Source organism: Oryctolagus cuniculus, chromosome 20 (genome assembly GCF_964237555.1).
Source record: "Oryctolagus cuniculus chromosome 20, mOryCun1.1, whole genome shotgun sequence".
Lineage (NCBI taxonomy): Eukaryota > Metazoa > Chordata > Mammalia > Lagomorpha > Leporidae > Oryctolagus > Oryctolagus cuniculus.
The window spans coordinates 21,590,976-21,607,754 of NC_091451.1; the positions used below are offsets into that span (position 1 = coordinate 21,590,976).

General features: G+C 51.4%; 1 protein-coding gene and 1 long non-coding RNA gene across 2 annotated transcripts in view; one reads left to right on the forward strand and one right to left on the reverse strand.

Moving 5' to 3' along the window:
• FLVCR2 (FLVCR choline and putative heme transporter 2) overlaps positions 1-16,779 on the forward strand; it is a 63,225-nt gene that overhangs the window by 18,873 nt on the left and 27,573 nt on the right. Inside the window, exons 2-3 of the mRNA XM_002719577.5 lie at positions 12,128-12,269; positions 14,944-15,084. Coding sequence (XP_002719623.1) covers positions 12,128-12,269; positions 14,944-15,084 — 283 coding nt within the window. The remainder of the gene's footprint in view (positions 1-12,127; positions 12,270-14,943; positions 15,085-16,779) is intronic.
• LOC127484603 (uncharacterized) lies at positions 2,714-4,625 on the reverse strand. Its single transcript, XR_007911666.2, has 3 exons — positions 4,492-4,625; positions 4,301-4,396; positions 2,714-2,794 (listed from the first exon to the last, which is right to left on the reverse strand). It is a non-coding gene; the product is annotated as an uncharacterized lncRNA (long non-coding RNA).

The following is a 16,779-nucleotide window of genomic DNA, read 5'->3' on the forward strand; positions in this document are numbered from 1 at the left end:
CATGAGCACCACTTTCAGGAATGACAGCAAAGACTTCTTTTCCTTTGGGCTGTTCTGTGTCAAAGGGCAGGGAGGGCCCTAGCATCTATCTGCTGTTGAGTGCTGGTGGCTGGAACAGAGCCAAAGCATTTCAACAGAATTCTGTTTGCTGCCTGCTTCCGAAGTGAGAAATCGGGGCCCACACTTTGGCATAGTGGGTTAGACCACTGCCTGCAGTGCCGGTATCCCATGTGGGTGCCAGTTCAAGTCCCAGATGCTTCACTTCCCCATCCAGCTCTATGCAAATGGCCTGGGAAAGCAGCTGAAAATGGCCCAAGTTCTTGGGCCCCTAGACCCACGTGGGAGGTGCAGAAGCAGTTCCTGGTTCCTGGCTTTGGGCTGGCACAGCCCTGGCCATTGTGGCTGTTTGGAGAGTGAACCAGAGGATGGAAGATCCCTTCTCTCTGTCTGTAACTCTGCCTTTCAAATAAATAAATAAATCTTTAAAAAAAAAAAAAAAGGAAATGAAAAATCCAGAGAAGCTGAGGACTGTGTGATGCCATCCCAGCTGGCTGTGCGGGTTGACAGCTACCCTGCCACTTCCCCTCTTTCCTGGTCGAGTCCTGGAGAAGTTCGGCAAGCCCATGGCGGTCAGCCATCCACGCGGTGAGCCAAGGGACATCCGTGTGCTGAGGCCACAGTGATTTGTGTTCTCAGTGCGAGGGGAGGCAGAGGGGGCTCCACTTGTGTGCCCTGGGGAGACCTAGCATGACCTTTCCCAGGGTTCACCATGAGGATGATTTCAAGAGAAGCACCCAGCCCTTCAAGGGAGGGGCTCCCGAGTTGGTGATTTCTGAAGCAGGCATAAATAGGGGCTCAGGAAAAAAAAAAAAAAAGAAAGAAAGAGTTAAAAAGAAAACAACTCCTGTGTCAGCATCAAAAGCAGAAAAGTTTCCCTACAGAACTCGGGCCTCTCTGCTCTCCGTTCACAGCCTAGGGTGTCTCTGCTCTTCAGCTACCCTGTACCCACCGACCCCCCTCACCCCCACCCCCAGAGATGAGGAGGGAATGCAGCACCAAGGCTGCAGGTCAAGATCAAGCTATATCAGAAAAATTATAATTACAATTACTTGGTGGGAGTGAGTGCCTTGTCTTGCACCTGTTGTCTCCTCCCTTACTCTTCAGAAGGGTGCTTGGGATTCAGTACGTTTTGAGTGTAGGTTCGATGGAGAGATTCCCGTGACTTCCAGGCCTGATCTTCGGGAGCCCCAGATGTGAGGTCTTCCCTGTGTCAGGGCTTCCTTGGTTACTCTGAAACCTCATGTCTGCTTCCCTCTTTCTTTTAATTAAAGTTTTACTTAATTGTTTCAAAAGCAGAGTTACAGACAGAGAGGGAGAGATAGAGAAAAACAGAGCTTCCATCTGCTGGTTCCCTCCCCAGATGGCCATAATGGCTGGGGCTACAGCTGGGCCAGGGCCAGGCCAAAGCCAGCAGCCAAGAACTCAATCCTAAGCTACCACATGGATGGTAGGGGCCCGGCTACCTGGGTCTTCTGCTGCTTTCCCGGGGGCATTAGCAGGGAGTTGGGTTGGAAGTGAAGCAGGGAGGATTCCAGCTGGGGCTCCTATGGGATCCTGGCATCGCAGGAGGTAGCTTAACCTGTGCCACATGCTGGTCCCTTGTCTGCTTCCTGTTGGTCAATTCTCACTATGCAGCAAGCTGCTGCTGGGCCCAATAGTTTTGCTGCAGAGGAGACTAGAAATGCTTGAGTTAGTGGTGAGCTGCACAGTTCTAGGAGTCATAGCTTTACTCAGAAAATACTTTGTGAGCACCATCTCTGTTCTTGCCACTGTGCCAAACACCATGTAAGAGGAGTTGCACAGGAAATATCAGTCAATGTTACTTCTCTCTTCGTGGTATTAACAGTCTAGTTGGGGAGACAACACCCTACAGGTTGAGAAACAAAATTAAATGAGGCATTCCATAAGAACAAGAAACCCATGGGGTGTAACTATGCTGTCAACAAACCAGACTAGTGGGGGTCACCTCTCGGCACTGCCTCCTCCAGCAGCCGGATGTGTGGGGGGGACCCTTGAACTACAAAACTGAGCACACAAGCCTGCAAGAATGGTCAGATCTGAGAGGGCAGCCATGCTTCTGTGGCCTCCACCTTGTCCATGCAGGACCTTGGAGTCAGATAGCCATGGATTTGAATCTCAGGGCTGGCATTAGAAGCAGAGTGACCTTGGGTGAATTACTGATGTTTTCCTCTCTGTAAAAACCAAACCAAAGATGCTGTTGCCAGCATTAAGGAGTTGTTGTGAGGGCTTAAGTGAGATACCAGTGAAATACCTTTCTGCACACTGCCTCACACATGGTAGGTGCTCAGCATAGTTTAAATAGCAGTCCTGGCCAGAGCTTGCAGCCCAGAAGGTGAGAATACACATTCCGCTGCAGATGGCCTGACCTAGCAGTCCAGCCTCAGCACTTACTGTTAGGTGATCTTGGACCAGCTACCTAAGTGCCAATTTCCTCAACTTTAAAATAGAGATTAAAAGAGTGCACATGCACACACACACACACACACACACACGAAGACGTTTCAAAAAGTTTATAGAATAATGGAGTTAAAAGGTACACTTATTTTGCTGCAAAAGATTCTGAAATGCATGTGTGGTTTTTTTATAACATGCGTTTTCACGAACTTTTTGAAGACTCTCATAAGCATAAAATGTTTACTTTGGGGTCTTCCTCTCTTGGAACCCCTGCCTGGCCGCTTCAGCAGGAGGTCTCCAACTTAAATCCTGCTTTTCTCTGAAAAAGTAAAAAAAAGTAAAAAGAGAGTTCCACTTTCCATGAACTTTCTGAAATGCATGTGTGTGTGTATGTGTACATGTGTGCACATGTGTGTGGTGCTCAGGGCAGTGCCTGTCGTGTTGCAAGCCCGAAGCATCAGCTCTCATCACCACTGTTCTGTTCCCTAGGACCAGTGATCACGAGCTACCCTAAGCATTTCCCTCACCTTTCTCCTTTCAGAGGGCTTACGGGAACCCAAGAGCAAAACCGCATAATCACAGCTTTGAGGCCGGACCCGGTGACGGGGGAGGGAGCACCCAGGATATCTGGACTGAGCAGCTGTGATCCCGCTTCCTAAGTCCTTAGAGACGAAGCTTAGCCCTCAGACGCACAAAGTCCTGTCATGAGTGATTTCCCCCCGAGTCTCTAGGGCTGCTTTTGTGCCTGAAAGCCTGCCACCTCCTTAATCCTGGGAGGCCTTTAGGAAAGAAGCCGAGGGCCTGGGTTTGGGGGTTACAGACACACAGTCCTATGAGCAGGGTTTGTGTGTGCTTACTGTTTGCCACGGGCACGTTCCCCCCAGTTCCCCGGTGCTGCCCGGCATGCCCAGGAGGCTGGGGACTCCCTTTCCTGGGGAAACGCAAGCCCTGTACTCTCGACTCTGGGGTGTTGGAGTCCCTGCGGCCTCCTTGGTCTCCCTGCATTCCTTCTGGGGCACCCGCGGCTGAGCCTTCTGCACAGGCCCACAGGTGCCCCGCCCAGCAGAGGGCCTGCACTCTCACCTCACCCCACCCAGCTGGGGTCCCGGAGCTCACGCCCAGAGCGTCCACTTAGCAGGTGAAAACAAACATCTAAGTGACAGCAGCCAAAGGACAGAATGTGGTATGTATGGCACCAGACGAGTGAAGTGTGCAGCTCTGCATGGCCTTTCAATGCCAGTGGGGACAGAACAGTGAGTGTAGAAGTCGCTCCCATGTAATTCCCCATGTGGACGTGGTCCTGGGTGATGGACGGGGCTTTGGTGGTAGCCTTGCTCTCCAGGGACACAGTGCCAGGCTGTGCAGCCCCATGTCCAATGTGGCATGTCTGTGTGTGGAATGGAAACTGGACATAGTGCATTAGCACATTTTGGTGCCTGTAAATGTGTAGTAACACTTCTCACACTAAGGCAGTCTGCAGCTCCCTCCACCGTCCTGTTGTGTGCTCAGGCACCACTAGTGCGTGTGGAGCTGCAGATGCACACCTTTACCTGGCTTCTCATCGTGGACAACATGCTGTGGGGGAGCTGGTGCGGGCAGCACACTACATGCTCTCAAGCTGCTCATCCGCGCTCCTGGACCTTAGTCTGACGTGGACACCTAGGTTCAACGTTGACATCAGGGACAGGTGTCTGGCACAGTGGCTAAGAGGCTGCTTGAGATGCCAGTAGCCCTCATCTGAGTGTCTGGCTCCGTTTCAAATTCCAGCTTTCTGCTAACGGGCACCCTGGGAGAGAGCTTAAGTACCTGGGTCCCTGCCACCTACCTGGGCCACCTGGGTTGAGAACCTGGCTCCTGGCTTCTCCTGTTGCAGGCATTCGGGGAGAAACCAGTGGATGGAAGACTCTCTATCTCTCTTTCCCTTTAAAATAAAGAAATAAAAATTTCAAAACTCCATAGGACTCTCAACCACGCTAGGTTATGCAGCAGACTTGTCCCCGGGACCTTTGCCTAGACCTCAGTTTCCATCCGCATCTTTCTGTGACTCTGGGCTCCCCCAGGCATCCGCGTGGAAGTCTCCTTGGCTGACCTGCAGCCGCCTACGTCACCAACACCCATTTCTTGAGCAAGCGCCTCTTCCATTTGCCTGGCACCAGGAAAATGTGTCCAAAAAATGGTGGGAAACCATCAGAAGGAGGTCACGGCTGGCCAGGAGCCCGAGGGAACAGCGCCCACGCGGGCTCAGAGAACAAACCAGGCGGAGCCGCGGCTAAAGGGCAGCGCGGAAGGGTGAAAGGCTGGGGCCGCGACCGGGACACAGAGCTGCAAAGGGACCGAGGAGCAAGTGGACTTGAAAGCTGGGGAACCCTCGGGTGGAGGAAGCCCTGAGCGGCAGGCCGCGGGGCGGGACTTCCTGCCCGCCGCAGGGCGGGACTTCCTGCGTGAGGGCCGTCGGTGCCTGCAGGTCGCTGAGGAAGGTGGCCCTGGGGCGCAGGCCTGAGGAGGAGAGGCGCGGCAGGGCTGCAGGGGGAGAGGACGCACCCTGGGGGACTTGGAGGGACGACTGGGGAGGGGCTGGGATGGAGCCAATGTAGGAGGCAGAATTCAAGATGAGCAGGAGCGTTGAGAGAGAACAGGGAGCCGGTGTGTGGCGCAGCGGGTTAAGCCACCGCCTGTGACACTGGCGTCCCGTATGGGCACTGACTGGTTGGAGTCCTGGCTGCTCCACTTCTGATCCAGCTCCCTGCTCATGTGCCTGGGAAAGCAGCGGAAGATGACGGGGATGCTTGGGCCCCTGCTACCCACGTGGGAGAACCTGGCGCTCCTGGCTTGGAGCTGGCGCTGACTGATGTGGCTGTGCGTTTTGGGGAGTGAACCAGTGGATGGAATGTCTGTCTCCCGGTTACTCTGTCTTTCGAGTAAATAGTATCTTAGGGAGGGAGGGAGGGAGGGAGAGAGAGAGAGAGAGAGCGAGCGAGCTGACACGGAAGTGGAGAGGTGGCATGGTTTGCATGAGCACCATACACAAACCAAGTATCTTGGCTGTCCCAGAAGCCTCCCTTGTGGCCACTGCCACTGCGCATGTGCAGGCTTGGAGAGCCGAGCTTGCCTGTAGAGAATGAACCCTAACTGGTCCGTTTTCCTTTGGTGGGTTAGGAAACAGGCAGGCTGGAAGAGGCCGATGACCTTGCCAAGATCAGACATTGAGTAACTGGCGGAGCTGGGCTTTGAACTCATCTTCCTGACCCCAGAGTGTGAGCCCTTCATCCCTGTGCCAGTATGAAGATGCCAGTGTTGGCGCAGGAAGCAGGAGAGGTGGGGGTTTCCGCTAAAAGGGGCAGAGCACCCAATGAGCTCCTTAAGGAGCGGAGTGCACCCACGGGAGGTCATGAGGAGCCCCAGCCTGGAGGAAGCCTTCGGGCCAAGGGGCTATGCCGCAGGGAAAGATGCTGCCCCAACAAGGGGACGCCAGGGAGCTCTGAATCCCACAGGGGCCCAACCCAGAGACCGATTGCCTCGACCGGGGTGGGCTGCCTGTGCCTAGGGAAGAATGAGGTTGGGTCGGTGAGAACCTGTTGGTTGGGATCGTTATCTCCTAACCAGAAGGGCAGGGTCCACCTTGTCAACAGCCTGGAGGAGGCCTTGGGAGCCTTTCCAGGGCTCAGGTGACACTGCCAGGTGCCTGTGTTGACAGAGGGCTCCCTGCCTTTTGTGGAAGCCCTGGGACCCTCCCCCTGAAGGCCTGGCTCTCTCTTGACCCCAAAACTCAGAATGACATCTTTATGCTGTGGTTCTAATTTAGTTGTGACCTTGTTGATGGCGGCTGGGGGCAGAGGCTTCATGGATATCGGAGCTGTCTGACGTGTTGTGTTGTGTGACGGGTGGACATCCTACTCCAGGTGCAGCCTTGTGCTTTTCCAGTTCTGTTCTCTCCCAGTTGGGTGGACCAGACGACAGGTGACGGGGGCGAGCTGTGGCTTCTTCCCGTCACCCGGAGCTCTGAGGCTGTGCACATGTGCTGGCGACTGTGACATTTGCTCGGGAAATGTTTGCCGCTGCCACTGCAGCAGCGCTAGGTATCACCCTGGGGTTTGCAGAAAAGGCAGACAATGAAATAGATCATGAAAATGGGGCATCCAAGGCTGCTTCTCCGTCCCTTTGCTCACCACATCATTGCCAGCACCGTCTTTTGGGGGTGAAGTAAGCTGTAGATATTTTTATGCTTGCCCTGGACTCCGAGGTGCTGTGTGCTGAAATGCCAGCTCCAGCTGTGTGACCTCGGACAAGTGTCTGAACCCTTCTGGACCTCAGTGCCCGCATCTGTCAAGTTGAGACTGTGTTGCAGCCTCTGTCTGGGATTGCTGTGGGGACTGAGACATCCCCCGTAAAGCACTGTATGGTTTACTGTGATGGCCATTATTAGGTACTAGACTTCAGAGATGAATGTGAGCCCTCATGGTCTGCCTGGGGAGAGGGATATTGATAAATAATCATTCAGAGAGAAGGTCACCTCTGCAGGGAGCTCACTTGGGGTGAGGCTTCAGAAAATGGGTCCCTGGGGAAGTGCAACTTGACCTCAGACCTAAGGGTTGTCTGCATTGCGGGGGTGGGGGGGTGCATTGGCATTCCAGTCCAGGCAGAGGAGCCTGTGCAAAGTCCCTGTGGTCTCAGCTGTGAGGGAGCTCTGAACATTTCAAAGCTACAAAGGAGTCCAGTGTGTCAGGGTCTTGGAGAGCAAGGAGATGACCCGTAGCTGACCAGTGGACAGACCCCATGTACAGAACTTGGTGGGCTGTGCTTAGGACCTTTGCCCCTAATGTAAAAGCAGGGGAAGTCCTGGTGGGGTTTTGAGGAGACCCCAGTTTTGGTCATGTTTCCCACGCTCACCAGCTGCCGTGGAGAATGGCTGGGAACGGAGTCTCACGGGGAACCCCTGGAGGGAGCCGCTGGAAGGCACCCATGCTGGCTGATAAGGACTGCCTGCTTGCGAAAATGCTGGACTGCCCCACCGGAGGGAGGATGGCAGGGGTGGGGCCGGTGACCTTTATCAGGAGGCGAGCTTGGGAATTGCTGCTGTGGGATGGGTGGAGGTGAAGAGAGCCTCACTCACTCCACTGTAAAAGCAGTTTTTGGAATAAGCTTCTGAAGACTAGGACTGTGACTTGGTGTGACTGTAGATTTTGCATTCTTATTTATTTATTTGAAAGGCAGAGTGACGGAGAGAGAGAGAGAGAGAGAGATGAAATTGAGAGAATGCTGTCATCTACTGGCTCACTTGCCAAATGGCTGCAATAGCTGGGGCTGGGCCAGGAGACAGGAACTCCATCCAGGTCTCCCACGTGGGTGATAGGGGTGATAGGGACTCAAGTACTTGTGCCATCTTTTTTTTTTTTTAAGATTTTATTTATTTGAAAGGCAGAGTTAGAGAGAGAGAGAGAAGGAGAGGCAGAAATCTTCCATCTGCTGTTTCACTCCCCAAATGGCTGCAATGAGGGGGGCTGAGCCAGGCCATAGCCAGGAGCCAGGAGCTCCATCTGGGTTTCCCACATGGGTGCAGGGGCCCAAGAACTGGGGCCATCTTCTGCTGCTTTCCCAGGCGCATTAGCAGGGAGCCAGATCAGAAGCAGAGTAGCTGAGACATGAACTGGCACTCTTATATGGGATGCAGGTATCCTAACCAGCAATTTAATTCATTGCACCACAGCACCCACCTCTGAATTTTGTATTTTGCCCATGACTTTGTACTTTGTTGAGAACGATAAAACTAGAATGAATACAGGGACATAAGTCAGCTCAAAACCGGTCAGTGGTAATTTTCAGTCATTTATGTTTCTGACCTGGTCTCTGGCTTTGCTGTGAGTGCAGGAGAGGTGCCTGCATCACTCCCGCCCAGGAGCAGCATTCTCCCGCCTTCTGGAGCTAACTTTGCATTGACTTGGGCTCCAGGTCTCTGACTTTTATCCTACAGGTAGCCTATCAGATATGTGTCAGAACTCAGATGGGTAAACGCATAGACTTCTGGGCTGGCTAGTGTCACACTGATGCTTCCTGGGAGACAGGGGGTTGAGCTGGGTTCTGGGGTCAGACACAGTTGTCTTGGGATCCCAACTCTTTGTTAGCTGCCTATGTGACCTTGGACACTTGTTCTCAGTTGTAACATTATCAGGGTAAAACTAGCAGATAAAATATATTAGATGCCCAGCACATAGTAGATGCTCAAGAAATGGTAGGCCAGCCTTACTTTCCCGTACTTGAATTTTTTCCCCCTACCACTGTGGGCACAGTGTGGTTTATAGAAAGAACCTGTACCTATTTTAGTGGGCAGACCTTTGTGTAGGCAAGATTTTTCTAACACTTTCATCTGAACATGTGCCCATACATCTACCCATCTACCCGTCCATCATCCATCATCCCACATAACCACCATCCGTCCATCCATTGGTTCACAAACCCACCATTTGCCCGTCCATCCACCCACCATCCATCCATCAGTCCATGCACCCTCCATCTGTCTGTCCAGCCAGTCAGCCAGCCACCCACCCACAGACTGAGTACTGACTATGGGGCAAACTTAGAAACTGGGATCTGGAAATAGAGCTGAGGACTCCCACGGAAGACTGCTCTCAAAGCGCAGGAAAATATGTGTCTGGGAAAGCACAAAGCCTCGGCAGCTTACAGTCAAATCCCCATGTCTTGTTTTTCTGCCCAGGGCATAAAAGCCAGATTTCTGCCAATTCCAATCCCAAGCCACCTTCCTCTTGAGAAAGGTCACCATGAGACAGTATTGCCAGCCAGCCAGCCCGGATGCTGGTGTGGGAGTAGAAGAGCCTCCCTCTGGCTTGGTGTGTAGATGGAGTGAACAGAGTCCAGCCTGCGGGGTCAGGTCTGTAGTGTGACTCCTGCTGGGAAGAGTTACAGAGGGAGGCAGAAGCTGACCAGGGATTATGGTATCCTGCTTCCAGGTCTCAGGGTTCTTGTCACCATTTTGGAAATGAGGGAGTGGCAGAGACTTGAGTGATGTCTGTGTCTTTCCTTGTACTCACAAATGGGACCCACCAAAAATTCTCCTTACCTTCTGGATTTCCAACACCAAAGGGTCTACGAGGCCAGACGATGTGGACTTGACCCGGGGTCCCAGACATGAAGAAGGTTGCATCTGCCCCTCGTACTAATCAGGTCCTCTAGGGAGACAGAATCCATGTAGACATAGGGAGGAAGATCTGTTAGAGGAGCTGGCTAACATCATTATGGCATCTGAAAAGTCTTATGACTTCTCAGCAGGTATCGAGGTGTATTAAGCAATATTAAGATGTCTCGCCTTCAGACTGGAGACTCTGGGGTGCCAGTGGCATGGCCCAGGCCAAGTCCAAGAGCCTCGGAATGCGGGAAGCTGAGGTGACTCTGAGGCCAAAAGCACGAGTGCCAGCAAGGCGGGTGCTGGCTAAAGTCCTGGGCGTCCAAAGACTGGCAGCTGCCATTGAAAGTAGGAGTTGAGGCCGGCGCCACGGCTCACTAGGCTAATCCTCCGCCTGTGGCGTCAGCACACCAGGTTCTAGTCCCGGTTGGGGAGCCAGATTCTGTCCCGGTTGCTTCTCTTCCAGTCCAGCTCTCCGTTATGGCCCGGGAGTGCGGTGGAGGATGGCCCAAGTGCTGGGCCCTGCACCTGCTCCTGGCTTCAGGTCAGCGCAGTGTGCCGGCCACAGTGCGCTGGCCGCAGCGGCCACTGGGGGGTGAACCAACGGAAAAGGAAGACCTTTCTCTCTGTCTCTCTCTCTCACTGTCCACTCTGCCTGTCAAAAAAAAAAAAAAAAAAAAAAAAAAAGTAGGAGTTGAGTGTGTTCCAGCTCTCAGTTCGCCCCCTGGATTTTGTCTCCAGACTCCAGCTGCTCGCATCAGGGCCAGGTCTTCCCACCTCCTGCACTCAGACTCACGTGCTAATCTCATTTGGAAACACCCTCATGTATGCACACAAAATGACACTTTTCCATGTTTCTAGGTATTTCTTCATCCACCCAAGCTGACACCATAAGGCCAGCCACCACACTACTCTATGACTGGTTTTGAGTGCCAGTCAACTCTTAGAGATCAGCAGTTAAGAAGCCAGACCAACCCTGACAGATCGCTGTGCCTGAGCAACAGGGATAACTCCAAGGTCATGACATAGCTGCTCCTCCAGAGGTGCCTGCTCTCCGGGGCCTTTCTCAAGAGTCTTGGTCCTGGAGGGCCTTGGTGCAGGCCAGGTGGAGGAGCCCTGTCCTGAGGGGCCAGGAGATCTGTCTTAGCATCTCAACTGTGGTAGAGCCCTGGACAACCCAGAGCTTAGCCTCACCGAGCCTCCAGTCGGGTCCTTCCACTTTGGGGTTGTATTAGAGGATTACAAAAGAGCTTTCGAACTGTTACATTCCATCATTTCAACCCACAAACATGGCCATCTGTGGTATCTTCTGTATTTTTATTTTATATCCCTCCCACCCCCACACCTATCATACAACTCCTTCCAAGCAAGGGCCTTGCTTAATACATTTCATTATCTGCTAAGAGGTCTAGCTGAGTCCTTTCCACAAACTAGAAGTTTTTAAAGATATGTCTGATGTGTCGCTTATACTCTGGCAGAGGGAGCCCTACACTCAGCCTTTTGCTGATACCTTTTGTGAATCGTCAGAGCTGAGACCCACCAGGAGTCGTGCTGAGTGTCCGTAATGGACAGATTGGAAAACCAGTCAAGGCCATCAGCAGATTGGCAGCTGCTGAACGTGCAGTTGTGTGTAGTGAGCACAGATTGCTTCTCTACCTGCAGTTCCTTCCAGATTCAACAAAAGAGACCTCACAGCAAAGGAGTTTGAGCTTCCCTGAAGTCACAAGCTGTTTGCCGGGTTCTGCCTTGGTGTTATGTGTGGCACACTTTTGGGAGTTGTATCACAGCCAAGTACTGCTGAAGCAAAGCATTTCTGACCTCAGAAACACCTCAAGTCATGTTACCTGTCAAGTCCCTGGCGTTTGGACTCCAATCCAGATAGGCGATGTTTTAATTTGTTGAGGTGTGTTTGTGTGTGTGTGTGTGTGTGTGTGTGTAGCCATTTTGCATGTGCCCATGTCCTGGGTGTATAGATTCATGCAGTTGTGTGTGACTTCATGCTGTAGGTGCTTGGGAAGTTGCTCAGTTATTCACACAATGAACTGAGCTTTCATGTTTGTAAATGTGGTAACAATTTTAGACTTCTGACTCTTAGTACAAGTTCTTGGGATTGGAATGTGTAGAACGTGTCCCCAGCTGATCTCTCAGCTCCAAGTAAGCAGAAGCAGTGCAACTAGAAATTTAAATGGCACAAGGCAAAAAACAACACTGTTTTATTCTCCAGAGATGGGGATAAAGGAACCATGGTTCATTGGTTTGCAGCTAGAGAAGGACCAGTCTGCACTGAGACCCCCAACTACAGTGTTTTAAATAGGTGTTGGTAGTGGGGGAGTCAAGTGGTCGATCAAAAGAAAGATTTCTCTGCTATCTTGGAATGGGGCAGGGATCCCTGTTTGGGTTTGAATATGGATTGGAAGTTGAGAATTATGTTTGTTTGTTTTTTAGGAACCTCTTTAAACCTGTACTGTCACCTTTTAGGCTTTGCTAACTGTGACTGATTGTCTCTGTCTTCTATAGCTTGGAATTGCAATTGGGTTCTTGGTCCCTCCTGTTTTGGTACCCAACATCAAAGACCAGGAGAAGCTTGCCTACCACATCAGCATCATGTTCTACATAATAGGAGGTGTGGCCACTCTCCTGTTCATCCTTGTCATCATCGGTAAGGTTATTGGACTGAAAGGGCCAGGGGCAGAGAGGTGGAGAGGTATGGAATGTTCTGCGATCTTGGGTGGGGCCCTTGGGAACAGGGCCGTAAAACACCATGGATGTTTACAGAAACTGAAAGCTGGGATTCTCTCTGTCTTCAAACGTTTTCACCTGAGTAGCTCTCCCCAACACACTGGTCTCGTGCACTTGTCTAGCAGATCCAAACAGGCTTGACTGCAGTTGAGCTGTTCTGCGGTCCTGTCTCACAGAGGTAATGGATACACTCCTGTCTCATTGATGACATCAGTGGGCACTTAGGGTATCACTTAGGGCACTTAGGCCCTTGGTGTGAAATATGCCTGATGGGATACACTCCCCCGCAACCCTCTGTGTGGGCTACTGTTATCAGTCCCATTTAACAAAGAGGAAGACGTGAGGGAGCTGAAGGGAGTCATTCAAGATTAGGTAGCTCCTGACAGAGACTGGATTCAAGTCTAAGCTTGTCTAACTTCATACTCTGCATTTCTGAAAAACAAAAGAAAACAGAAAATGACCCAGAATCACCAATAATCTCATAGGTTAACCTGAGTGTACTTGGAGATCACATTTTTAATGCATTTTTAAAAATTATGAGAGTGGTGTATGGTCATTATGGGAAAATGTTAAAAATGAAAGTAGCAGCACAGGCATTTGGCCCAGCAGGTAAGCTGCCTTTTGGGACAGCAGAATCTCATCAGAGTGCCTGGGTTCAGTTCTTGATTCCGGCTTTCTGCTAACATACACCTGGGAGACAGCAGGAGGTGGCACATGTGGGAGAGCCAGACTGAGTTCCCTGCTCCTGCCCATTGCAACATGTAGGGAGTAAGCCAGCAGATGGAAGCTCTCTCTCTGCCTCTTGAATACATACAAGTGAATAAATTAAAAGGATTTTAAAATAATAAACATAGCATAAAGAAAGGAATGACCATGAACTTCTCCTGGAAAAAGTTACTCCTCCAACCTCAGGTACTGCCATTGCTATTTTATATGCAGGTACACTGAGGTGTTTGATTGACAGCATTTTACTTCTTTTTCATCTGAGTAATGTTCTGTGGGCTCTGATAAATCCGAAACAACAAGGTTGAGGTTTTTCTTTCCAGTTAGTCACCGTCTAAAGATTAACCAGCTTCCCTCCTAATAACTGAAGTTCCAGCTCCCGTGTTCAAGGTTCCATTCCTGCCCCCTGGCCTCACCCCCAGAGTCAGCTGCCGCTCCCCGTATCCTCCCATCCCTGGTTGCAGGCTGAGGCAGAGCTGCGGGCAGCATGTCCTTGACAGAGCTCTGGTGCTCCTGCAAAGGCGAGGAGCAGGGGAACTGTGGGGGAGAGCGGAGATGATGATGTAACCAGTAGCCTCCTCCTTACCCAGCCAGACTTTTAAACTGTCAAGTATCTGGCTCCAGATTCTTGTGTTTGTAGCAGATGGGGGCCTGGGTCTTTGTAATTGAGAACCTGGAGGGTAAGATATTTCTTGTGTTTTGACCTATTATTACCAATCATAGCAAAGAGCTCATTGAGTAAAGAGCTGAAGAATCTTATCTGAATTTTGGTTTCAGTTGCCAAATCCTTGAGCCACAACACCTGCTGATGCAGAGATAGGTAACCTTCTTGCCTAGCTTTCTTCCCCCGAGGAAGGGGAAGTCAACAGGCAAGACAGTGGAGGGGGTTGCAATGTGTGGAAGTTACCCAGGACTGTTTCCAGGGATGGAGGAAGCAGGGCTCTGAAATCAGTCCTAGGGCGTCTTCTCAGTGTAGGGGGGTGCCCTTTGATCTGCCAAGAGAGCCAACCTCATATGCAGCGCTTCCTCTAACTGGACACGGTCTAATGGCCTTTCAGAGTGTGCTCAGGGGGTGTAGGGGAGGCTGTGTGTTGCTGGCTTGGACTTTTATCCGGGGACCAGTTTAGCAAACAATTAGTTAAACTGATCTGTGTCCCCTGCCCTGAAAGTGGAGTGGTCATCACGGCAGTCAAAGTGATCGCACCAGTGGTCCTGAAAATAGTATAGACGTGGAGTGGTTTTCTGCCGTCCCTCTCCAGCCCTTATTCAAGTGTCCACTCCCAGAGGAGCTTGTTGATCCTCTGGTCCCCTTCATAGGAAAGATGTTGAATTCAGACTTTGTGAAGCCAGGAGGGGGATCTAGGTGTTTCTTCTATTGAAGATCGTTTTTACTTACTCAGGGAGTATTTATTGGTCAGTGGCCAGGCTCTGTGCTAAGCACGCAGCACAGTTCCGACACCCTCAGTAGGAGCTGTGTTCTAAGCCAGTAACTGGGCTCACTAGTCCCAAAGCTTCAGCTTTTGCTCCCTTCCCAGCCGGGCACTGTGGCTGTGTTTTTCAGTGCTCTGTGATAGGTTATCTGCTGGTCACTATGGAACTCTTTGGGCTTTGAACACTGCCTGGGAGGCCAGACGAGTTCAGTCTTCCAGAGGCTGTCAAGGAAAAGTAATCCCAGGACCACTTGCTCAGCCTCAGACAATGGGAGGCAGCTTCAAGAGAGGAGGCTGCAAGGATTTAATTGGAGAATTAACACTTCCTTTGGCTGTCTCAGCCCCTTCTTAGATGATGGAGCCAGCTCCCGTCTGTGTGCAGCCAGCCCTGCTGGGTGGGCCTACAGGATTTCTCAGTCACCTCTGTTTCTTTCTTTTCAGTATTCAAGGAGAAGCCTAAACATCCCCCGAGCAGGGCCCAGTCCCTGAGCTATGCCTTGGCGTCCCCTGATGCTTCATACTTGAGTTCCATCATCCGGCTCTTCAAAAACCTCAACTTCGTGCTGCTTGTCATCACATATGGTAAGGGGCAGGCGTTCCCAGGAGTGTACTTGAACTGGGAGTGTGAAATGAGAGGCCTGATAGCTCCATTTCCTCCTGTTTCCAAATCCCAAATGTGCATGTAGATGTAGGATCAACCAGGAGACCCAGCTGTGCCTGAGTGCTTTTGCACATGTTGTAGAATCTACCTGGGAGATCATTCCTTCCTATGCCAGGTTATCTGACAAATGCAAGTCTCCAAGTCTCGTCTTGCTGTCATCTCTGGAAAACAGTGTCAGGTGACCTCCCTTCTCTGATCATGCTGTTCCTTTTACGTCTTAAAACTTACCATTAAAAAAAAAAAAATGCTGAGCCGGTGCCGCGGCTCACTAGGCTAATCCTCCGCCTTGCAGCGCCAGCACACCAGGTTCTAGTCCCGGTTGGGGCACCGGATTCTGTCCCGGCTGCCCCTCTTCCAGGCCAGCTCTCTGCTGTGGCCAGGGAGTGCAGTGGAGGATGGCCCAGGTGCTTGGGCCCTGCACCCCATGGGAGACCAGGATAAGTACCTGGCTCCTGCCATCGGATCAGCATGGTGCGCTGGCCGCAGTGTGCCAGCCGCGGCAGCCATTGGAGGGTGAACCAACGGCAAAAGGAAGACCTTTCTCTCTGTCTCTCTCTCTTACTGTCCACTCTGTCTGTCAAAAAAAAAAAAAAAATGCCATTTCTAGGGGTATCTCTCCATTAGACAGAACTCTGTGAGAGTAGAGATTTATGTCATTTCATATGTTTAAAAATTTTTATTTATTTATTTGAGAGGCAGCAAGTCACAGGGAGGGTGCTCCTGTCAGCTGCTTCATTGCCCACAGGCCTGCACTAGCCAGGCTGGGTTGGGGTGAACCTCAGTCCAGGTTTCCATGGGAGTGGAAGGACTCCAGTCAGCTGAGCCATCAGCACTGCATTCCTCCATGGTTGACGTTAGTTGGAAACTAGAGTTGGGTGTTGAGTCTATTCACCGCGATGTGAAATGTGGGCATCTTTTTTTTTCCTTTTAAGATTTATTTATTTATTTGAGAGGCAGAGCCACAGACAGGGAGAGGGAGAGACAGACAAGTCTTCCATCAACTGGTCCACACCCCAAATGGCCACAACAGCTGGAGCTGGGCCAATCCAAAGCCAGGAGCCAGCAACCTCTGCCAGATATCCTACTTGGGTGCAGGGGCCCAAGCACTTGGGCCGTCCTCCAGGGCTTTCTCAGGCCATCAGCAGGGAGCTGGATTGGAAGGGAAACAGCTGGGACTTGAACCTGCAGCGCTCACTGCAGGTGGAGGCTTAACCTACTACACCGCAGCGCCATCCCTGAGGGATGTGGGTATCTTCACCAGAGTCTTAACCACTAGGCCAAACACGCATTCCTGTCTTCATCTTTAGAGGATGTCAGCAGGGGCCGATCCAGAGTGGCTAAGCCAGTCGTTACTGAATGAATGAATGAATGAATGCATGGGTCTTGCTACATGATTCACTCCTCACCCAGTCCTCCCTCACCTTGTGATCACTTTTTTTAAAACCTGAGTGCAAGACAGTATCCCTCTTTTTTATTTAATTTTCTTGGTTTTGGGCAGGATAAATTGGGATCTTATGCTGCTGTATTGACTTGCCTGGCCTGCACGGTATTTTCTGTATCTTCTTTCCAACCTTTAATAAGACTAGTGAATTGGGAAAGGGCAAGACAGAGCCTCC